The sequence below is a fragment of the Schistocerca americana genome, chromosome 1 (assembly GCF_021461395.2).
Source record: "Schistocerca americana isolate TAMUIC-IGC-003095 chromosome 1, iqSchAmer2.1, whole genome shotgun sequence".
NCBI lineage: Eukaryota > Metazoa > Arthropoda > Insecta > Orthoptera > Acrididae > Schistocerca > Schistocerca americana.
In genome coordinates this window covers 1175417509-1175439861 of record NC_060119.1, presented here as the reverse complement: position 1 = coordinate 1175439861, position 22353 = coordinate 1175417509, and the positions used below count along the sequence as shown (strand labels likewise).

At 41.8% G+C, this 22353-nt stretch overlaps 1 protein-coding gene across 1 annotated transcript in view; it reads right to left on the bottom strand.

The window, feature by feature from the left end:
* The window catches only part of LOC124597840 (glutamate receptor ionotropic, kainate 2), a 1390744-nt gene that overhangs the window by 237446 nt on the left and 1130945 nt on the right, over positions 1–22353 (bottom strand). The window contains exons 8-9 of the mRNA XM_047135964.1: positions 15928–16131; positions 7121–7324 (exon numbers count right to left, since the gene is read on the bottom strand). Of these exons, the coding sequence (XP_046991920.1) occupies positions 7121–7324; positions 15928–16131 (408 nt within the window). The remainder of the gene's footprint in view (positions 1–7120; positions 7325–15927; positions 16132–22353) is intronic.

Genomic DNA, 22353 nt, shown 5'->3' with positions numbered 1-22353 from the left:
ATAAGTTAGTTTAAGTTAGATTAAGTAGTGGCTAAGCTTAGGGGCCGATAACCTCAACAGTTTGGTCCCATAAGACTTAGCACAAATTTCCAATTTTTCTTCGCACGGACCACTTTATGTGGAATGCCGATTTCTCCGAACAGCTGAAAGACTTCGCCATGATAGCCTGGTTAGTCCAGTGGTTATAAATTACTTCCTGGAGCATTCTGAAGGACGGGCGCTTGAATAGACACCTCGATAAACCTAAGGTGTGGTACAGGTACATCGATGAGACCCACTTCGTGTGAAGACATGGTGGGGAACAGCTCGGTGACTTCCTAAGACATCTGAAAAGTCTCCGTGGCAACATAAATTTTACTACATAATTAGGAAAGCACCAATAGTCACCCTTTCAATATGTACTGGTTACGAGGGATAGTGGGAATATGAGACTTAGTGTGAATCGGAAACCGGCAGACATGGACCGATACCTGTACATACTACCAAATCATATCCGAGCAAGAAAAGAGGACGCGCGTAAGACGAATACATGAACCACAGAGCCTCGGACGCGAGTTGCAAGAGCTGCAATGCGGTCTGAGGCGCAATGGGTACTCCATCAGCTGTTTAAGAAATGCCACGGAACCTAACAGTCACGATGTTAATAGTAATATCGGAAATGAATTTCCTGCGTGAGTCAGCGATGATTGTGGCTATTTTGCGATAAAGCCGTCTACACCGTTTACTACAATTTCTTTACCTATTACAACATTTCGCCCACGGCCATCATCAGATAACATAACTCTTAGAAACTGTAAAAGAAAGTTTTGTGTCAGTACTAAAAACTATTCCTAGATTTAGGTTAGGCATAGTTTTCAGTACTGGCAAGAAACCTTTCGTTACTTCTAAGCTTCATGATATCTGATAATAGCAGTAGCCGAAGCGTGATTAATTGAGAAATTTTAGGAACCGGGTTTTAGTTACAAACTGCTCGAGGAAGTGGCACTTCCGATGAAGAAATATCGGGTACGGCTTTTCTCCCGTACATCCCCAGAGTGACAGACATAATAGGTCATAAGTTGCGCAAACATGGCGAAAAGACTATTTACAAACCTATGAAAAACATCCAAGAGTACCTCTGTTCGTCAAAGGACGAAACGGACCCACTTACGACTCCTGGAATACACAGAATGTCGAGTAATTAAAAAAAAAAACCATATTGGATTTACTGGGCGATCCATCAACATCAGGATCACCGAACACATACGAAACTGCAGGTCGGTGACAGGTGGGGAAATCAACTGTGGCGAATCATGCTCTCTGGGTGACTGACCATAAAATAAAATTCGCAGACACAGAGGTTTTCGCAGTGGAGAAGAGCTACCATCGACTTTTGTTCAACAAAGCCACATTAATCCACAAACTTGACAACAGCTTCAAGAATGAGTAACGCCTCTACATAAACCGGATCCAGTATTTCTGAGTTGCAGCCAACGACCGTTGCAAGTAGCGAGGGGATAATCACAGAGATAATATAGCCACAGAAAAGCCCTCAGATGTTTACACGACAGGTACATAATCATGACGTAGGGCCGCGAACTCGATTCCAGTGACGTTTTAGCATACTGCACATTTGCGGTAACCCAAAGTCAGATAGCGATATTTCTCGTGTTTTTTATTGAGAAACCTATGGGTGTGCGTACTCGCCCTTTGTGTAAATTGTCCACAGATGATACTGTTGCTGTGTCTGCAAGAGGACACAGTATAGAAATGAAGTTTCGTTTGACTCGTAGTATGATATTTTATAATAGTATATAACGCATTAAAAGTGTAAAATAAAGATTGGTATAGCAAAAATTAAAAACGTTATCACCGGTAGTGGAGCACAAGCAAACCAACCCAGTTGCTAATCTGTGTAGTACGCTACGTGGGATATTGGTCATAGTGTATAAATCAGTTTGTTTTGATTACGTAAGCTGTTCTAAGGCAACGCGTCGTAGCGTGTGGCCCGTCACCGTCACTGTTATGGACTCTGCGAACCTCTGACAATGCCAGCCACTCGTTCTGGGGAAACGTCAGAAAAATCGTTACACAAGCGTCAGTCGAAGAACGTGAGATAGAGGCCAACGGTCAATGCCTCATAAATTACTGCATATTGTATTTCACATGAAATGTAGATTTAATTTTACTAGATAAAGGCGAGTATATGTGGCTAAATCTCAATTCCGAAAAGGAAAATCAAACTACTCAGAACAATACGTATTTTCTGTATTAAGAGATGAGTTGATGGGTCAAATTTTTTTCTCCGTGACTGCTATTTTCAGTTTTTATGTCGTTGTGTCCGGAAAGTCTGTGTGTCACTCTAGGGCGTTGCGAGACCCAACGCGTATCTCCTGTATGTTTAATTGATTCAGGGAAAATCGTCTTAGCAGCAACCCTCCACAAAAGGCTGCTAAATTTTTGATATAAGGTGACATATTCCAAAACCTACACTATGTTATTTTAAGTATCCGGGCACCTGGCTGAAAATGACTTACAAGTTCGTGGCGCCCTCCATCGGTAATGCTGAAATTCAATACGGTTTTGGCCCATCCTTAGCCTTGGTGACAGCTTCCACTCTCGCAGGCGTACGTTCTGTCTGGTGCTGGAAGATTTCTTGACTGGTAGCCCCATTCTTTACGGAGTGCTGCACTGAGGAGAGGTATCGATGTCGGTCGGTTAGGCCTGGCACGAAGTCGGAGTTCCAAAACATTCCAAAGGTGTTATATAGGATTCAGGTCAGAGCTCTGTGCAGGTCAGTCCATTACAGGTATAATATTATCGTGTAACCACTCCGCCACAGGCCGTGCATTATGAAAAGGTGCCCGATCGTGTTGAAAGATGCAATCGCCATCCCCGAATTGCTCCTCAACAGTGGGAAGCAAGAAGGTGCTTAAAACATTAATGTAGGCCTGTGCTGTGATAGTGCCATGCAAAACAACAAGGGGTGCAAGCCCCCTTTTATGAAAAACACGACCATACCATAACACCACCGCCTCCGAATTATACTGTTGGCACTACACACGTTGGCAGATGACGTTCACAGGGCATTCACCATACCCAGACCCTTACATCGGATCGCCACATTGTGTGCCATAATTCGTCACTCCACACAACGTTTTTTCACTGTTCAATTGTCCAGTGTTTACGCTTCTTACACCAAGAGAGGCGTCGTTTGGCATTTACCGGCGTGATGCGTGGCTTATGAGCAGCCGCTCGGCCATAAAATCCAAGTTTTCTCTCCTCCCACCTAACTATCGTAGTGGATCCTGATGGAGTTTGGAATTCCTGTGTGATGGTGTGGATAGATGTTTGCATATTATACATTACGACCCTCTTCAACTGTCGGCGGTCTCTGTCAGTCAACAGACGAGGTCGGACTGTACGCTTTTGTGCTGTACGTATCCCTTCACGTTTCACTATCACATCGGAAACAGTGGACCTAGGAAAGTTTAGGAGTGTGGAACTCTCTCGTAGAGACGTGTGACACAAGTGACACCAAACCACCTGTCCATGTTCGAAGTCCGTGAGTTCCGCGGAGCGCCCCATTCTGCTCTCTCACGATGTCTAATTACTACTGATACCGCTGATATGGAGTACCTGGCAGTAGGTGGCAGCACAATGCAACTTATATGAAAAACGCATGTTTTTGGGGTGTCCGAATACTTTTGATCTCATAGCGTAGCATTGGTTATCTATGGAAAACTGCCCACGTGTATTTAGTGCGACGGCTTACTCAACTGAAGATGAGGGCAGGTAGACCACCGAAATATTGTGTTAAGATGAAGTTATGTTCCGGCTGAAGATTCGATATGAATATAATCAATTACCACGCCGGGAAAGTTTACGGAGCCATAATTAAATATTATCATACTATAATATTTAGACACACTTATCATTATTATTATTATTCTCGTTCGGGCCCTATAAAACACTCTATGCAGAACAAAGCACATTCCAGAGCTTTGTTTTAGCTTTTCATCGTGTCTTTGTTACTTTTATTCTCTCGGAGTGGGTTCTTTTTGTGTTGCCAGACGAGGCAGTTCGGTTCTTCTTAAGTGTTTTTCTGCCAAAATTTTTTTCTGCCTCGTATATTATATTGCAGTACTCCCGCTTTTTTTCATGTCTTCTATTATTGCATTGATTGATTGTACTGTCTCAATTTTAGTAGGATTTTGTAGGATTTCACAAGTTGTCTAGTTAATTTACCGGTTGTTTTAATATGCTTTTAGAATAGGAGCTCAAGTTTTTTCGTATTTTGGTACTTTTTCAGTTTCCTTACTTGCTGTTAGTACGTACAAAAAGGAGAATAAAATATGAAATATAAATATATCAAAAGGCCGAGCAAAGTTAGTCGGTAGAATTAGGTCTCATTGTGCAGTTAAGAAAAACAGCCCTTATTCTCTGTCACTGAGCAAATGTGAAGCATACCTGTACATCCCCCCCCCCTCCTGCCTCCCTCCCCACCCTTAACTTCAAATTATTGAAACAATCGAAAATGCTTTACTGTTTTACCACATCAATAGCTAAAACACCGTAAGCGATAAACTATTTTCATTTTGTTTTTCTGAGCGTGTTTTGTTTTGCAAGGAAAAATGTTTCGAAAAATGAGTAAAGTTTGTAGAAAGTCGAAAAGTGCTCTCACACTCAAATCTTGATGACTATAGTCTGGGTAGTTTTTGCGCCATGGGTTGGTCTGCCTCATGACGTATACACAGTATCTAACTTTAATAAAACAATAAACTGGTAGCCAAGATTGCAGGAGTTCTTTTTATTCCATGATTAGTGGTTTCGGCGAAACTAAAGCCGCCATTATCGGATCTAGGGAGGACAGAAAAAACTATAAAGGTGGGCTTAGATTCCACTTATATAACATGTATACATATAAATTTAATTACATTCCTTAGGACACATACAGGTTACAACATCAAGGCAAACAATGGTGATATTAGTAGTTCCCAGTGCTTGGGTAGCTCAGATGGTAGAGCACTTGCCCGCAGGGGTCCCGAGTTCGTCTCGGTCCGGCACACAGTTTTAATCTGACAGGAAGTTTCATATTAATAGTTGCCTATAGCACTCAGGCCTTACAAAATTTTCGTAAGTAGCACATATGCGTCCAAGAGAGATTACATTATAAATGTTAAGTGTCTCCATTACATACAAGCGCAAGCTAGGTACTACCGCAACTACGGCTCTGTTCTTACACTACAGGCCGCGTCGCGAGATGGCGCTAGCAGAAGTGGCGCCAATGGATGTCACAGCTCGCCTCATAACAGGCTCTGCGTGTGTGGTAAGACTACGTCATTAGGGCTTGTACATAATTCTAGAGATTACTGTATCACGTAAACATACACAAAACTTATGAAAGCTGCAGACCTACACAATTGCACATCTGCCTGGTCACTTATACGAAAAGCAATTTCAAATTTAATGAGAACTGTGGAATTACAAAAATGTTCATCTGTCTGTTCCTATACGTCATAAGATACGAACATACATAGATATTTTATGGAATCAGCAGTGTTCTTAAATTTGTATATGCCTTTTGGTAGTTTTTACATATGACCAGACAGATGTGCACTTGTGTAACTCGGCAGTCCCAAAGATTTTGCATTTATTTTCGGTATGTTTTATATGGAACCAGGGAGATGTGTATTGGATATGACAGGAAAAACATGCGCTTATACGCACGGTGTGTTTTATTGGTATTTTTACATATGACCAGACGGGTATGCACTGTGTAACCCTGTAATATTCTTAAAATTTGTACGTACTCTCGGAAGATTTTATATATCACCAGTCTGATGTGCTGTGTATAACTCTGCAGACCCCATAAAATATCTATGTATGACCGTATCTTATTACGTATAGGACCAGACAGATGTACATTTTTGTAATTCCGCAGTTCTCATGAAATTTGAAATTGTTTTCGATATGTCGTATATGTGACCTGGCAGATGTGCAATTGTGTAGGTCTGCAGCTTTCATAAAAAATGGTTCAAATGGCTCTGAGCACTATGGGACTTAACTTCTGAGGTCATCAGTCCTCTAGAACTTAGAACTACTTAAACCTAGCTAAGGACATCACACACATCCATGCCCGAGGCAGGATTCGAACCTAGAACTGTAGCGCCTAGAACCGCTCGGCCACCTCGGCCGGCAAGTTTTCAGAAGTTGTTTATATGTTTACGTGATACAGTAATCTCTAGAATTATGTACAAGCCCTAATAACGTATTCTTACCACACACGCAGAGCCTGTTATGAGGCAAGGTCTGACATCCATTGGCGCCTCTTCTGCTAGCGCTATCTTGCGACGCGGCCTGTATTGTAAGAACAGCCGGAGTTGCGGTAGTACCTAGCTTGCGCTTGTATGTCATGGAGACAACATTTACAACGCATATGTGCTACTTACAATTTTGTAAGGCCTGCGTGTTATAGGCAACTATTAATATGAAACTTCGTGGCAGATTAAAACTGTGTGCCGGACCGAGACTCGAACTCGGACCTTTGCCTTGAAGGCAAGTGCTCTACCCCCCGCCCCCCTTTTTTTTTTTTTTTTTTTTTTTTTTTTTTTTTTTTTTTTTTTTTTGCCAGCTCGGGACTCAAGCCGGAAACCATCTGAGCTAACCAAGCACTGCACTGAGAACTATTAATATCACCACTGTTTTCCTTGATGTTGTAACCTGTAGGTGTCCTAAGGTATGTAACTAAATTTACATATATACATGTTGTATAAGTGGAATCTAAGCCCACTTTTACAGTGTTTTGTGTCCTCTCTAGATCCGATGATGGCGGCTTTAGTTTCGCCGAAACCGGTTATCATGGAATAAAAAGAATTCCTGCGATCTTGGCTACCATTTTATTGTTTTACAAGCATCTAGATTGCTCCCACATGAACACAATGTGCTCCCTACATAACTTTAATTCCTGATTTAATGTGTTAAACCTTTAATGTAAGATTGTACCTATTAGTGAGTAAATTATGATGGAAGTTTAAATTCGGTCAGTAATTTTATGAAAAACACTGAAGACCGAATTTTTGTTGTTGCTGGAAGCTGGGACTGGGCGTTTTCGGGTGGCAGACACTTGTTTGGTGCTCACCTTCTCCATGAGCTCGCGCACGATGCCGTTCCACTCCCTGGTGTCCGGGTCGTAGACGCCGTACATGTGGTCGGGAACGAGCTTGATGGCGTAGTGGAAGCCGACCTGGGCAGCGATCCACTTGAGCAGGTCGATGCAGAAGCCCTCGTAGCGCGCGTTGCCCGTCAGGTTGTGGTCCTCCTTCACCATCACGTACGGCTTCTCCTGCCGACACAGGGGCGCCGTTCAGAAATGTGCCAGCGCGCGCGCGCGCAGCTTGCTGGCAGCGAAACTAAGGGAGCCGTGGAAGCCAGGCTGCGCCTGCTTCTTGTACACCGTGCTTTGTCTCTTTCAGGAGGAACGACAGGAGTGTAATGCTGGTAGAATGTTCCACAACATTTTGGTCCTTAACATATTCCGTCAGAATAAAAAATAGCAGGTTACACACTCTTCCGGCCGGTGTGGCCGTGCGGTCTAGGCGCTTCAGTCTGGAACCGCGTGACCGCTCCGGTCGCAGGTTCGAATCCTGCCTCGGGCATGGATGTGTGTGATGTCCTTAGGTTAGTTAGGTTTAAGTAGTTCTACGTTCTAGGGGACTGATGACCTAAGATGTTAAGTCCCATAGTACTCAGAGCCATTTGAACCATTTGAACACACTCTCATAAGAGATGCCACAGCTGCATATTTAAAAAAATTTTGTGTAAATGTTTCAGATGGAAATGATTACAAGTGTAGAGTTATTAATTATGGTCGTCTAATCTATAAGTACATGAAGACATTCATATCTATCAGAGTAGATAACATACATACAACTGTCAGTATTTTTAGTTTTTGTCGCATAATTTCTCAAAAATAGGTATTAGAGAATCAATTTGTGATTCCAATTACGTGCATTTTTTTGTCAAGTTGGCATTTTTCACAAAATAACATTTCGTATTTTAAATGTTTAAGTTACTGAAGCAGAAGTAATATTATAAAGGAAAACAGTTCGTAATGTTCTAGAAAATTATATGTATTTGGTCATGAACCAACTTTCAACTTTCAGGTTATCTTCAGGTGACAAAGGAATATCGCAGGTAGTAGGACAAAGCTGATCCTGGCCCACATTTGATATCAAATTAATATGCAAATTAATTAAATTGGCCAATTAAACTACCATCCTTAAGCTACTGTTACGCTAACTGATTTATGACCTCCTGAGGGTTGATTTGAAACCATGGGGGTAATTCATCCTTTTAAGAAACCCACTACCTGTCCAACTCGTTCTTCCACACCACTCTGGGATAAGGGACACGGTTTTTGTCACTCCCCACTCCTGGGAATCCCCCAGCCCTTCCCTCCCCTCCCCCACTTTCTCATTCCCCTCTCACATCTGGAAATTGATGGACAAGAGACCCAATCCATGCTGAGCTGCTGGAGAGGAAGGATCTCACGACATGAAATTCAAATCGATGTTAGTTGACATAGTAATATATTATTCAAATTTGTTCAAAGGGCTCTAAGCACTATAGGACTTAACATCTGAGGTCGTCAGTACCCTAGACTTAGAACTACATAAACCTAATTAACCTAAGGACATCACACCCATCCATTTCCGAAGCAGGGTTCGAACCTGCGACCGTAGCAGCCACGTGGTTCCAGACTGAAACGCCTAGAACCGCTCGGCCACTGCGGCCAGCTAATATATTGTCCAATTCAATTTGCATATTCTTTATTTTATCACTTTGTGTGAGGGAGGGCCCCTCCGCCCTCCCCTCTGCAATTTTCCATGTCCCCTCGCCCATCTGGAAATTGGCGGGACAGATATCATGACAGTCTTCCATGTCATACACATGCATATAGACTCCACTCTACACTGAAGAGTGAAAGAAACTGGTATACCTGCCTAACATAGCGTAGGGCCCCTGCGAGCATCCAGAAGTGCCGCAACACAACATGGTATGGACTCAACTGCCTTATAGTTGTGCTGGAGGGAGCTGACACCATGAATCCTGTAGAGCTGTCCATAAATCCGTAAGAGAACGAGGGAGATCTCTTCTGAACAGCACATTGCAAGGCATCCCAGATATGCTCAATAATGTTCATATCTGGGGAGTCTGGTGGCCAGCGGAAGTGTTTAAAATCAGAGGAGTGTTCCTGGGCCTACTCTGTAGCAATTCTGGACGTGTGGGGTGTCGCATTGTCCTGCTGGAATTGCTCAAGTCAGTCAAAATGCACAATGGATATGAATGGATGCAGCTGATCAGACAGGATGCCTACGTGCGTGTGTGTCACCTGTGAGAGTAGTATCTAGACGTATCAGCGGTCCCATATCACCCTAACCTCACACGCCCCACACCATTACAGACCTTCCACCAGCTTGAACATCCCCTGCTGGCATGTGGGGACCGTGGATTCATGAGGTTGTCTCCACACCCATACACGTCCGCCTGCTCAATACAATATGAAACGAGACTTGTCCGACCAGACAACATGTTTCTAGCCAACAGTCCAATGTTGGTGTAGACAGGCCTAGGCGAGATGTAAAGCTTTGTGTCGTTCAGCCATCAAGGTTACACGAGTGCGCCTTCTCCTTCGAAAGCCCATATTGATGAGGTTTCGTTGAATGGCTCGCAATCTGACACTTTTTGGAGGCTCAGCATTGAAATGTGTCAGAATTTGACGAAGGGTGTCACTTCTGTCACGTTGAACGATTTGCTGCAGTCGTCGTTGGTCCCATTCTTGCAGGATCTTTTACCGGCCGCAGCGATGTCGGAGATTTGACGATTTACCGTATTCCTGATATTCATGGTACACTCATGGATTGGTGGTACAGGAAAATCCCCACTTCATCGCTACGTCTGAGATTATGTGTCCTATCGCTCGTGCGCCGACTGTAACACCGTGTTCAGACTCACTTAAATGTTGCTAACGTGCCATTGTAACAGCGGTAACCGATCTAACAACTGCGCCAGACTCTTGTTGTCTTATATAGGCGTTGCCGGCCGCAGCGCCGTGTTCTGCCTGTTTACATATCTCTGTATATGAATACGCATGCCTATACCAGCTTAGAACTGACGGTGTGGTCCATGCAGGTGCAGTCTCTAGCCTTCTCCTAGCTAGTGTGGATGCAGCTCTCAGCACTCCTGTGGTTGGTAGTTGGCGCGCTTCGCGTTTGCGAGTGTGTTTTTTTTTTCGTCAGATGTTGTGGTGCAGGCGGGCGCTTCTGCTCTCAAACATTGGTACATAAAAAACCTTGGATATATCTAGCGATTTGATCTATTTGTTGTTGAAATTTAATTACTTGATTTGCACAACGTGTTTGTACAAACATTCAATGTATGTTTCATTATAAAGAAGAATCATCATTGAGTGGTTGTGAGTTCATTAAGCAATCTGTTTGACTTACATCTTATGGATATTTTCCCTGTCTTGTTTCCTGTAAATTGTTAAACAATTAATTTGGTAGTGTAGTGCAAATGGACCATTTCATTCGTTTTTGCTATCGCAGTTGTGACGTCATAAACGTGGGTTATTTTTCCCACCCAAATAAAAAGAACCACAGCCCAGCATTTCCCACCAATTTAATTAATCATTTTAATTACAGTTTAAACAAGTAATATATTGGTCGAATTTATTACGTATTTCGTATCATGAGATCTCCCAGTTCAGCAGCTGAGCCCAGAATGAGTCTTTCTCCCACCAGTTTCCAAGTTTGAGATAGGAGGGGAAAATGGGGTAGGGATGGGGAGGGGCCCTGTCTCCCATAAACTGATTAAATTAGTAATATGCAAATTGAGTTGAATAACATTATATCAATTGCCATTGATTTGAATTTTGTGTTGTGAGATTCCTTCACTCCAGCAGTTTGGTACAGATTGAATCTTTTTCCCACAATGTCCAGAAGTGGGGGAGGTGATGGGAAGGCTGGGGGCCTTTCCCAGGAGGGGAAAAAGTGGCTGAGATCTGGATTGGGGCGTGGTGACAAGATACGTGTCAGCTTATCCCAGAGTGGTGTGGGTGGACGAGGGAGAGGGTTTGGGGGTTTTGCAGAAGGATGGCTTATCCCCAGGGGGTCATAAATCAATTAGCGTAACAATGAGTTAAGGGCGGTAGTTTAATTGATCCATTTAATTATGTAGCTTACCAATTTGATATCGAAAGTGCGAAAAGGTTGGCTTGATCGTACTATTGCGGGAAACACAGGTAAACATGAAGTGCGACTTACATATTATTCGTACAAAGTCGCTCTTCATGTTTATCACTGTTTGCGACATTCAGTTATCACATGAAAATGTGCTGAACAGCCGAAAGACGGTTCATGACCAAATAAATATAGTTTTACAGAACATTAGGATGTGTTTTCCCTTTTTATTATTATTATCATGTTATACTAATCATCTATGGAAAATTCAGTTAATGTTACAAAGAAAAAATATAAACTTTGAAACAATGTTAATATTTTTATAATTATTCTTAAATTTTTTGAGCTATTGGTAAAACCACTATCAACAGTTTTCTTACTAGGAAACATCACTAACAAGACCCACGAATCGAAAATTTTGGGCATAATTCTGATAGTGCGCAGTTCTGAAGTGAAAGTACAGTGTTTAAACTTTCGCACACATCGGTTGTTTGTCTTCTTGTCTTATAAAGTACTCGATAGGCCCTACTGCAGCCGTGTAATGCCTCAACGCGGATTAGAATACAGAGTAGCGGCAAACTGATTCATCCTATCGGCGGGATGTCATAGGTGTTCTGGAATATTGTTCGAGAACACGTAATTCTACGCGAAAAATGAATACTGACATGTTCAATATTGTATTAACAGTATTCTCGTATTCATATTCTGCAGCTATATGTACACCTCAAAATCAAAGTGAATGAACTTGAGCAAATTAAGAATTATTATGAAATGAAGTTAATGAATTTTCATTTACGATTTAATCATGCCAATCATGTTGAAGAATAGCTCATCTCCAGCAAATGTACTTCACTTTAACAACGCCAGCTTTAAAGCCCAAACAAAATACCGCACAACAGTGATGTTAAAAACTGAATAGCGCTACGCTACTTCTTTAATGACACACTCATTCATTTATTCACACAGCATTTGTGGCTCTGAAAATCAAATTTTTCAGAAAAAAATGGGTCTCTGGCATCAGCTACAGGTTAGATACCGCGCACTTTGACGCAATGAACAAAACGTGTTACCAGTGTTAAAACAGTTTTTCGTAAACCTTTCACTCACACATTCCATTCTACAGCACTTCGTTCTCAAGCATTAAGCTGCTGCAGTGGGCCAGAGTGACAAACAACCACTACCGTCATAACTGTGTGCTGTCAGACGCACGTCCCCAATTTTCGAACGGGATCGATTTCTGTGATTAATATCGTGTATGTGTGCTTTTTCTCCTTAAAATATGAGGTAAGTTGATGAAGTACCCTTGTTAGCAGCGTTAAGAGTACGCTGTTAGAGTTAATATTCGTCTTTCTATTTCTTTTATATACTGGCATAATCTTCATCGTAGTTGTTCCTCCTGAACATCCAACAATGATCGTGCTCTTATGGGCAGTGTTGCCGACTTTCAATCGTTGGGTCACGGGTTCGATTTCCGGTCTGCTCGAAGATTTTTCCTGCTCGGGACTGGCTGTGTGTGTTTGTGTCTCTCGATCATCGTTCCACCATCAGCGACGCGTAATTCACCTAACTAGCCTCACCTGGAAAGACTTGCATAGGGCGGCCGAACTCGCTGGAAGGGGAAGCTGGCCAGATATGCCATACGTATCGTACTCTCATTCCATGGTTCTTGGTACCTCTTCCCCATGTTCTTAAAATCCTTTTTGCTCTTCTCTATAATGTCCCAGAATTTCTGGGGAATAGTCTGTATTTGAGTGTAAAAAGCAGACTTCTATACTCATGCTATCACCTAACTTCTTTCGACGCGCAAGTCGCCGAAGTGGCGAAAGGTCTACCCGATGGGAGGACCTAGTCACACGACATTTTCATTACCTAGCTTCTTGAAATTTTCCATAAATGTTTTGAGACTGCTGTTGTATTCTGGGTATTTTTTCACTCCGTATAAAGTTTTCAGTAACAGACTTGAAGGCAGCGCATTCACTGTATTCTCGAATTCATAATCCTTCATAAATTTGTGAATTTGAGGACCAACGATAATCAAGGCTTCAGTTTCTCTCAACTGATGGAGTGAAATTTCAAAGAAATGTATTTAAAACTGGCTTCACCCTTGCAAGAAAACACTTAAATCTGCATCATGAACCTCAGTGTTATATGTAGAGATGGAAGCAATATGTTTTTGTTGTCTACAAGCTATTCACGCAAGATGTTTTGAGTCTAAGGTATAAAATATATCCAGTTTGCCAAACATTTTGCACTCCAGAGCCTTAGCTGTGCCTGGCTACTGCAGTCAATAAAGAGCAAGGCATCTCCGTGTACCAGGCGTGCTTTTCTAATAAAATTACTAAAACTAAAAATTGAAGAAACTGTAATTTATTATGAAATATCTGAATACGATAGAAGAAAACAAAGAACAGTCTAAGAACAAATTTTTTAAATAATCCGATATCATGTAGACTGATGCAGTATTTAAAGTTTTGAAAAATTATAACTGATTAATCAAAAGCTGTGGAAAATAAAATTGAGATACACCAGTTGAAATACAGTCACGATTAGAACGTCTTGGTAAATAAATTTGATACAGTGACGATAGGAGCAATTATTTACCATTCACAGCAGCAGCTTAGCCGGACAAAATCACACCGCAGACATATCCAAACACGTTCGGCTAGCGGGCTAACTTCCATAACTTCATTACTGATTGTTTGTCTTACTATGGCCACAGCCCCTCATCTCCGACTTCTTGTTCTCTGGAAAAATTTGGTCTATTCGGCGTCCGCTATCATGCTCTTATCTTATCATCGGGGTTATTATTGTTCACCGTGTTTCTTGTAAACAGAAACGGCCTTATAACACACTCCTGGTGTAATACTGAATTTCCTTATTTGTGTGCATGAGGGTTCCCCCCCCCCCCCCCCCCCCCCAAAACACACACACGCTTGCGCGCACGCATTCAATAATGTTTAATCTCTTCACTTTGATATTGCTACTGTGAAAATCAGAGTGTGCAGCGCCGTAGGTTGTATTGTTTGTAATATTGCGTTGTTCATCGCATTCTATCCGTCCTGAGAACTGTTCGCAAAGTGAGGTGTGTCCAAAGTATTTGCTGATTCTGCTGATCAACTGTTTCGGTTCGCACCCATTTTGCGCTGTTTTTCTTCTATTTTTCATTGACGGATACTCTTTCTGTTCTACATAAAAAGCTTCACACGTCTTAATTTCATGTGTCTTGTGTGTATCCGTCAATTCTGTCCCGCTGTTCACTGCTATTGCTGTTAATACGGGGGTCACTCCAAAAGAAATGCACACTTTTTTTGTAAAAATACAGTTTTCATTGTGTATCTGTGAAAGTTTTACAGTGTGTAGATACATCCTTCCCGCATTAGTTCAACCTGTTCCCGTGAGTGGCGCCGTCACAGCATGTCTTCAAGATGGCTGTTACACTTGAGGTTCGTCAGAAGCAAAGTGCTATCATAGAATTCCTGTGCTGTGAAAACGAGGCAGTGGGAAACATCCGCAAGAGGTTGAAAAAGGTGTATGGAGATGCTGTTGTCTGTCGCAGTACAGTTAGTCGGTGGGCAAGCAGGTTACGTGATGAAAGCGGGCACGGCAGTATTGATGATTGTTCTTGCAGCGGCAGGCCTCGTACTGCACATACTCCAGGCAATGTGCAGAGAGTTAACGAATTGGTGACTGCTGACAGACGCATCACAGTGAACGAATTGTCACTCTACGTTGGGATAGAGGAAGGAAGTGTTTGCAGAATACTGAAAGTGTTGGCGTTAAAAAAAGGTTTGTGCCAGGTGGGTTCCCAGGATGTTGACAGTGGCTCACAATGAAACAAGAAAATCTGTATGCAGCGAACTTTTGGAACAGTACGAGAATGGTGGAGATGAATTTCTTGGAAGAATTGCTATGAAACATGGCTCCATCATTTTTCACCAGAGACAAAGAGGCAATCAATGGAGTGGCATCAAGCGAATTAACAGAAGAAAAAAATTCAGAACCACACCTTCTGCTGGAAAAGTTATGGCTACGGTATTTTAATTCTTGCTTGTGGACATCATGCCAAGTGGAACCACCATAAATTCTGATGCATATGTGACGACACTGAAGAAACTTCAAGCTCGACTGAGTCGTGTTCGACTACATCGGCAAAAGCATGATGTTTTGCTGTTGCACGACAATGCACGGCCAAGTATCAGTTAAAAAACCATGGAAGCGATCACAAAACTCGGACGGACAACACTGAAACACCCGCCTTACAGTCCTGACCCGGCTCATGTGACTATCATCTCTTCGGGAAACTGAAAGACTCTCTTCGTGGAGCAAAGTTTGAAGATGATGACTCCCTTGTGCACTCTGCCAAACAGTGGCTCCAACAGGTTGGTTCAGAATTTTACCGTGCGGGTATACAGGCGTTGGTTCCAAGATGACGTAAGGCAGTTGAGAGAGATGGAAATTATGTGGAGAAATGAAAATATTGTTCCTAAAGGATGTATCTACACACTGTAAAACTTTCAAACATGTAGAATAAAAGATGGATTAAAAAAATAGTGTGCATTTCTTTTGGAGTGACCCTCGTAATTTATCTCTACCAGCCACGAAATGTTTGCCTACCGAAGTAAACAAGCTCGTTATGAATCTTTCTCCCCGAGTAGCTGTACCTTATGCAGTCACGCAGGTGGCAAGAAGCGGACGGAGCGCTTACCTCCCTGGTCATGACGACGAGGGTGATGTTGTTGACGCTGGTCTCGTAGAAGGCGCTGGGGTCGGTGATGTTGACGCCGCCTGCGGGGCTCCAGAAGCCGACGGAGCGCAGCTGCTCGCGCTTCAGCTTCAGCAGGTCCAGCTTGAAGTTGCTGCGCTTCCCCTCCGTGAACTCGATGTGCCCCGTCAGCCCGTGCAGACCCGCCTGCGAGCAGAGGGCAACCGTCGCGATGTAATGGAGCCTACTTCGGCTGCTCGAAAGACGTACAGTGGGCGAAGAAAGTATGGAAACACTAAAATCGTGTCTAATATGGTGTAGGAAAACCGTTGGCATTCGAAACAGTAATCATCCAGACATCAGGTGTATTAATACAGGGTGTTACAAAACGGTACGGCCAAACTTTCAGGAAACATTCCTCACACACAAATAAAGAAAAGATGTTACGTGGACATATGTCCGGAAACGCTTAATTTCCATGTTATAGCTCATTTTAGTTTCGTCAGTATGTACTATACTTCCTCCATTCACCGTCAGTTGGCCCAATTGAAGGAAGGCAATGTTGACTTCGGTGCTTGTGTTGGCATGCGACTCATTGCTCTACAGTACTAGCATCAAGCACATCAGTACGTAGCATCAACAGGTCAGTGTTCATCACGAACGTGGTTTTGCAGTCAGTGCAATGTACACAAATGCGGAGTTGGCAGATGCCCATTTGATGTATGGATTAGCACGGGGCAATAGCCATGGCTCGGTACGTTTGTATCGAGACAGATTTCCAGAACGAAGGTGTCCCGACAGGAAGACGTTCGAAGCAATTGATCGGCGTCTTAGGGAGCACAGAACATTCCAGCCTATGACCCGCGACTCGGGAAGACCTAGAACGACGAGGACACCTGCAATGGACGAGGCAATTCTTCGTGCAGTTGACGATAACCCTAATGTCAGCGTCAGAGGAGTTGCTGCTGTACAAGGTAACGTTGACCACGTCACTGTATGGAGAGTGCTACGGGAAACCAGTTGTTTCCGTACCATGTACAGCGTGTGCAGGCACTGTCAGCAGCTGATTGGCCTCCACGGGTACACTTCTGCGAATGGTTCATCCAACAATGTGTCAATCCTCATTTCAGTGCAAATGTTCTCTTTACGGATGAGGCTTCATTCCAACGTGATCAAATTGTAAATTTTCACAATCAACATGTGTGGACTGACGAGAATCCTCACGCAATTGTGCAGTCACGTCATCAACATAGATTTTCTGTGAACGTTTGGGCAGGCATTGTTGGTGATGTGTTGTTTGGGCCCCATGTTCTTCCACCTACGCTCACTGGAGCACGTTATCATGATTTCATGCGGGATACTCTACCTGTGCTGCTAGAACATGTGCCTTTACAAGTACGACACAATATGTGGTTGATGCACGATGGAGCTCCTGCACATTTCAGACGAAGTGTTCGTACGCTTCTCAACAACAGATTCGGTGACCGCTGGATTGGTAGAGGCGGACCAATTCCATGGCCTCCACGCTCTCCTGACCTCAACCCTCTTGACTATCACTTATGGGGGCATTTGAAAGCTCTTGTCTACGCAACCCCGGTACCAAATGTAGAGACTCTTCGTGCTCGTATTGTGAACGGCTGTGATACAATGCGCCATTTTCCAGGGCTGCATCAGCGCAACAAAGTGTTTGAAGTCACGCTGGTACGTTCTGTTGCTGTGTGTTTCCATTCCATGATTAATGTGATTTGAAGAGAAGTAATAAAATGAGCTCTAACATGGAAAGTAAGCGTTTCTGGACACATGTCCACATAAGATATTTTCTTTCTTTGTGTGTGAGGAATGTTTCCTGAAAGTTTGGCCTTACCTTTTTGTAACACCCTGTATATCATCCTTTTGCTTGATACTGATATTACATAAGGCACTGTAGAAAGTGTAATTTCTTCCCTTTGACTGTGACAAAAAGAAGTTATATTTAATTTCGTTAACTCTCTCGTGACATAGAACAGAGGACACTTTTATTTCGAAGCTATTCTTGGATAGTAATAGTTTAACGTTACCGCCTGTGATTACGAGAAATTGACTTTATGTTCTGAACCTGACAATCAAGAACATTAAATGTTATGTAAGACTATTTACTTGAACCGTGTCTTCGGTGGTAATCATGTAAGAAAACTGGGACAAAATTATGTATTTCGTGAAAGTCAATAATAATAATAATAATAATAATAATAATGATAATATCATTCAGTTTCATTTATTTAAAAACTGCCAAAATAACGTGGTACGCAGTTAACTCAGAAACAATTTGGCCGGCCGGAGTGTCCGAGCGGTTCTAGGTGCTACAGTCTGGAACCGCGCGACAGCTACGGTCGTCGGTTCGAATCCTGCCTCGGGCATGGATGTGTGTGATGTCCTTAGGTTAGTTAGGTTTAAGTAGTTGTAAGTTCTAGGGGACTGATGACCTCAGAAGTTAAGTCCCATAGTGCTCAGAGACATTTGAACCAGTTTTGAAACAATTTGTTTGGTACTGACCATGAAAAGAATAGAAGTTTCCTTTCAAAATAACTGCACTCAGAACTCTTATTGAACTTAGAGAAAAGTAAATGATCGTTGGTTCTAAAGGATGTAATATGTAAATTGTAACTACACACAAAATGATTTTTGAAATAATTGTGAACCAAATGAAAAGCTTCTGTATTTAATGATCTCACTAGCACCGAATGAAATTTATCTTTCTTTTTTATCTAAAATAAAAGAGGGTCTTTAAATGACGTAGTCGTAATGTAACAATATATTTTTATACTTTGAATGGACTTTCAAGTCTACACACGCAAATCAGACTGAGACCTAATCGTCTACGAGGCTTCATCACAGGACACCATTTTTAACATAGGCCCATTGTATTTATAATGGTTTCAGTAGCATCTTTGTTTTTATAACAGATACTAACAACGAGGTTGATATGTTGCTGTCTTTGAGAGAAGATAAATTTTCAGAAAATTAAGTATTTTTTATTTTACGTGTACTTGATGCCGTCATTCATTTGTATAAAAGGAGGGAGTATTTATATATGACTGGGACGCCACAATGGGTTCAGCTACATACTATTCTATATTATGTATATGTAGATAGCCTAAACCAAATGCATTTGGTTTTAACTGTGTGACCGGTTTAAAACAATTTTTCTACTAGATTTCATCTAGACATTGGTAGATGACTCAGATGTGTCTGAACGTTAGATTACTTTCATAATGACATAAGCGCACCATATAGACTTTGATTAATAGTATTCGTCATAGATTATGAATTTAATGTGTGTACATGATGGAAATTATGATGGTTCTCCTTCCAAATCGATATATGATTTGTACTTAAATCAGCTAGACATCAGTTGACATGTTGTAATAAAAAATCTTGGTAAAACATGTTTCATTTTCGATAGTAAAATCACACAGGATACTACAGTAAGTGCAAACTCTGTCCATTTGTTGTGTGAAAATAAATCAGATGTATTCTGTATTTTAATTATGGCATATACAGTGTAATTGTACCCTTAGATACCGATGTAATCTTCGATAAAATAAAGTTGTAGATTCATGCCTGTTACTATTACATTTACATAAAGAACCTAAACCAAATGTGTTCTAGTTTTGTACAAATTTTTTAAATATGTTATTTTATAAAAAAATGTTTTTTTAAAGCTAGTGTCGAAATTACTGCGTTCTCCGACTTGGCTTTGATTTTATTTAACATAAAGCAATTACATAGAATAATATATCCATGCTTTTGTACAACAGAAGACGGTATTATCAAGTCACACCACATTATTTCCGTATTGCATTGGAAAGGAAAAAGATGATGAGACGTTATAAAGCATAAGGAAGGTTGTTTTTCCTTAAATTGTGGCAAATGAAAATAGTTGTGTACAATGTTATATCATGCCAGTTAACTATTTAAATGATTAACGGAAAATCTCATTTTCAGCATAGGATGGAAAACTGCGATTGAAAGGTTACTCACCTAAATTCCTGTTTCAAAATTATTTGTTTCTCCTTTCACTTTGTAGAGTTATGAATGACAATGACTTTCGTCTACTTTCTCTGTAGAAATTAATGTATCCGTATCAGTATTTTCATAACGAAGTGGGGTTTGCGGTAATGTCACCTTATAGAAAAGCGCATCACGATCAGTGGCTTCTGGAGTGGGGTTGCAATTGAAGTCTAAAAATCCCAAACATCGGCACTGATGTCTTGAATAACAGAAGTTAAAATACTGTAATTGGATACTCAGATATAAATGCAGATCAATCTGGCACTTGTGACAGATGCATAATTACAAAAATATATTTCAAAGAGAGCAAAATTGAACGTCAGAAAAGAGATGCGTGGTCTTTTTCTCTTAATTACTTTTGTTCTGGCAAACGAATATGAAATTTGTTTTGTAATCAGCTGCAGTACACCGCTGTCTGACAGGCCGGTTAAGTCAGTGACTGAATGGACAGTTAAAGAAATAAACAGAAAGAATATTAATGGCCTGAACTTCTTTTGCTGAGGTAAACAAAATTTTGAAAACCAAGTTTCCTGTGCGTCTGAAAATAATGGTTACGGTTAGCATGTATAGTGAGTTCTGACGTATGGCAGTTTGTATGGACTTCTAATGCAAGGATCCTGTAAAACTGTGGGTTGGTCATTGGAGTAATGCAGAGAGACAAGTTGTAGGTTACGAGGGGAAACAGAGGAGAAGAACAGCAAATGAGTAAGGGGTAAGATGGAGTGGAACACGTGATTTCATCTGTAATGAGAATGACACGGTGATGGTTAGGGCAAGTAGCCAGGCTAAACAGATGCAGAATACATTAAAGGAGCTTTTTGCTGTATTTCAAAAGATAAGATAAAGAAAACAAACGTCCTAGCGGAAAGTGGGCTGATGACGTTAGAAAATGTGCAGGTTCAAACATGAGTTTGTACAGCTGAAGACAGTACTGACGGTGTCTGGAGAAGGCCTTTAACGAGCAGTGCATGTCAGATGATGATAATGATGACTACGATGATAATGATGACTGTGACACTGATGATAATGATGAAAATTTCTTCGAGTCCTGCATTTTTGTCACTATGATACTCAGTTCATTTTGTGACACACCACACGACATATTGAAGCGCAAAACTGGATTACGCCCACTGAACAATTTACCACTAATTGATAGTTCGTATTTGGAACAAAACGATATGTTGTTATGTCCCCTGTGCCATAGTAGATGCTCGAAGTAAACGTCTTCGGTTGCTAAGAAAACGTTGATAGCTACGAACTAATAGAAGTCGACTGCTATCAGTACGAGCTGCGTGATGACTGTATATGATATTGTGAGGCTTTCTCGTCGGACCTTAAACAGGGAAATTCAGGAGGAGTGTCACATAATTCGTGAGGTGATTATACATGTGAAAATAAAAGAACTAGTCCTACGATTGTGTGTCTGTTTTTTTTTATCGTTACTGCACTGGTACGGGTTGAAGACATCTATGAATTATTATGAAGACAACTGTGAATATTACTTACTAAAATGCTGTGGTGGACAGAATAACGGTGGCAAGTGGAGAAATCGGCATTGGCAGAGCACGCGAAGTTCTGGCAGTAGAGAAGGGCTATCACATCCGCTGGTTCAGAGTAGCTTTAGAAATACACATGAGAATGGCTTTAGCAAGGAAGAAGAAAGTCTCAAGGTGAACAGCAAACGAACCTTGCAGGTAGTAAGAGGAGGACCGCACCGGAAATGACCACGGAAAAGCCCTTGGACGTTGGCGCGTCAGTTGCATATAATCTGGAGCGGTGAGCTCGACTGCAGGCCACCACCAGTAATTGAGGGTGGAGGTTTGATTCTACCAGCCACTCGTGCTGGCGAAAGGTCAGAAAAATCATCGAACAAACTAACGCCGAAGTACTCGAGACAGAAGCCAACAGGCAGTTTGTCAGTGCTATTGAAATCGTGTGCCTTATGTAAGGTTGGTGCATAATTTTTTAGCGTTTTTGTTTTGCATGTTGGTATTCCGACTGCGGTGGGTTTATTTGCCGATTGTCACTTTTTATTTGTAGTTTGCTGGTGCTATCTGAGTTTATATTTTTTCGTTTGGAGATAATAAGCGGAGCTGTGGGCGGTACAAAATGAAGTGCCAAGAAGAGAAATTATGACATTTCTGACGTATTCTTCTGGTTAAGTTCTGAGGATGGGTGACAGCAGCTAAGGCAGCCAGAAACATTTTTGCCATGTATGGGAATAATGCCGTTGGATAAGGCATGGCAAGAAAATGGTTCTCTATTTTAAGGAGGGTCGTTTCGACATGATTTTCTCGCTTTGACGTTAGTGACTCTCCAGTTTCAGGAAGACCTTCGAGATTTGACGAAGATCCACATCTACGTGATTACTCTGCTATT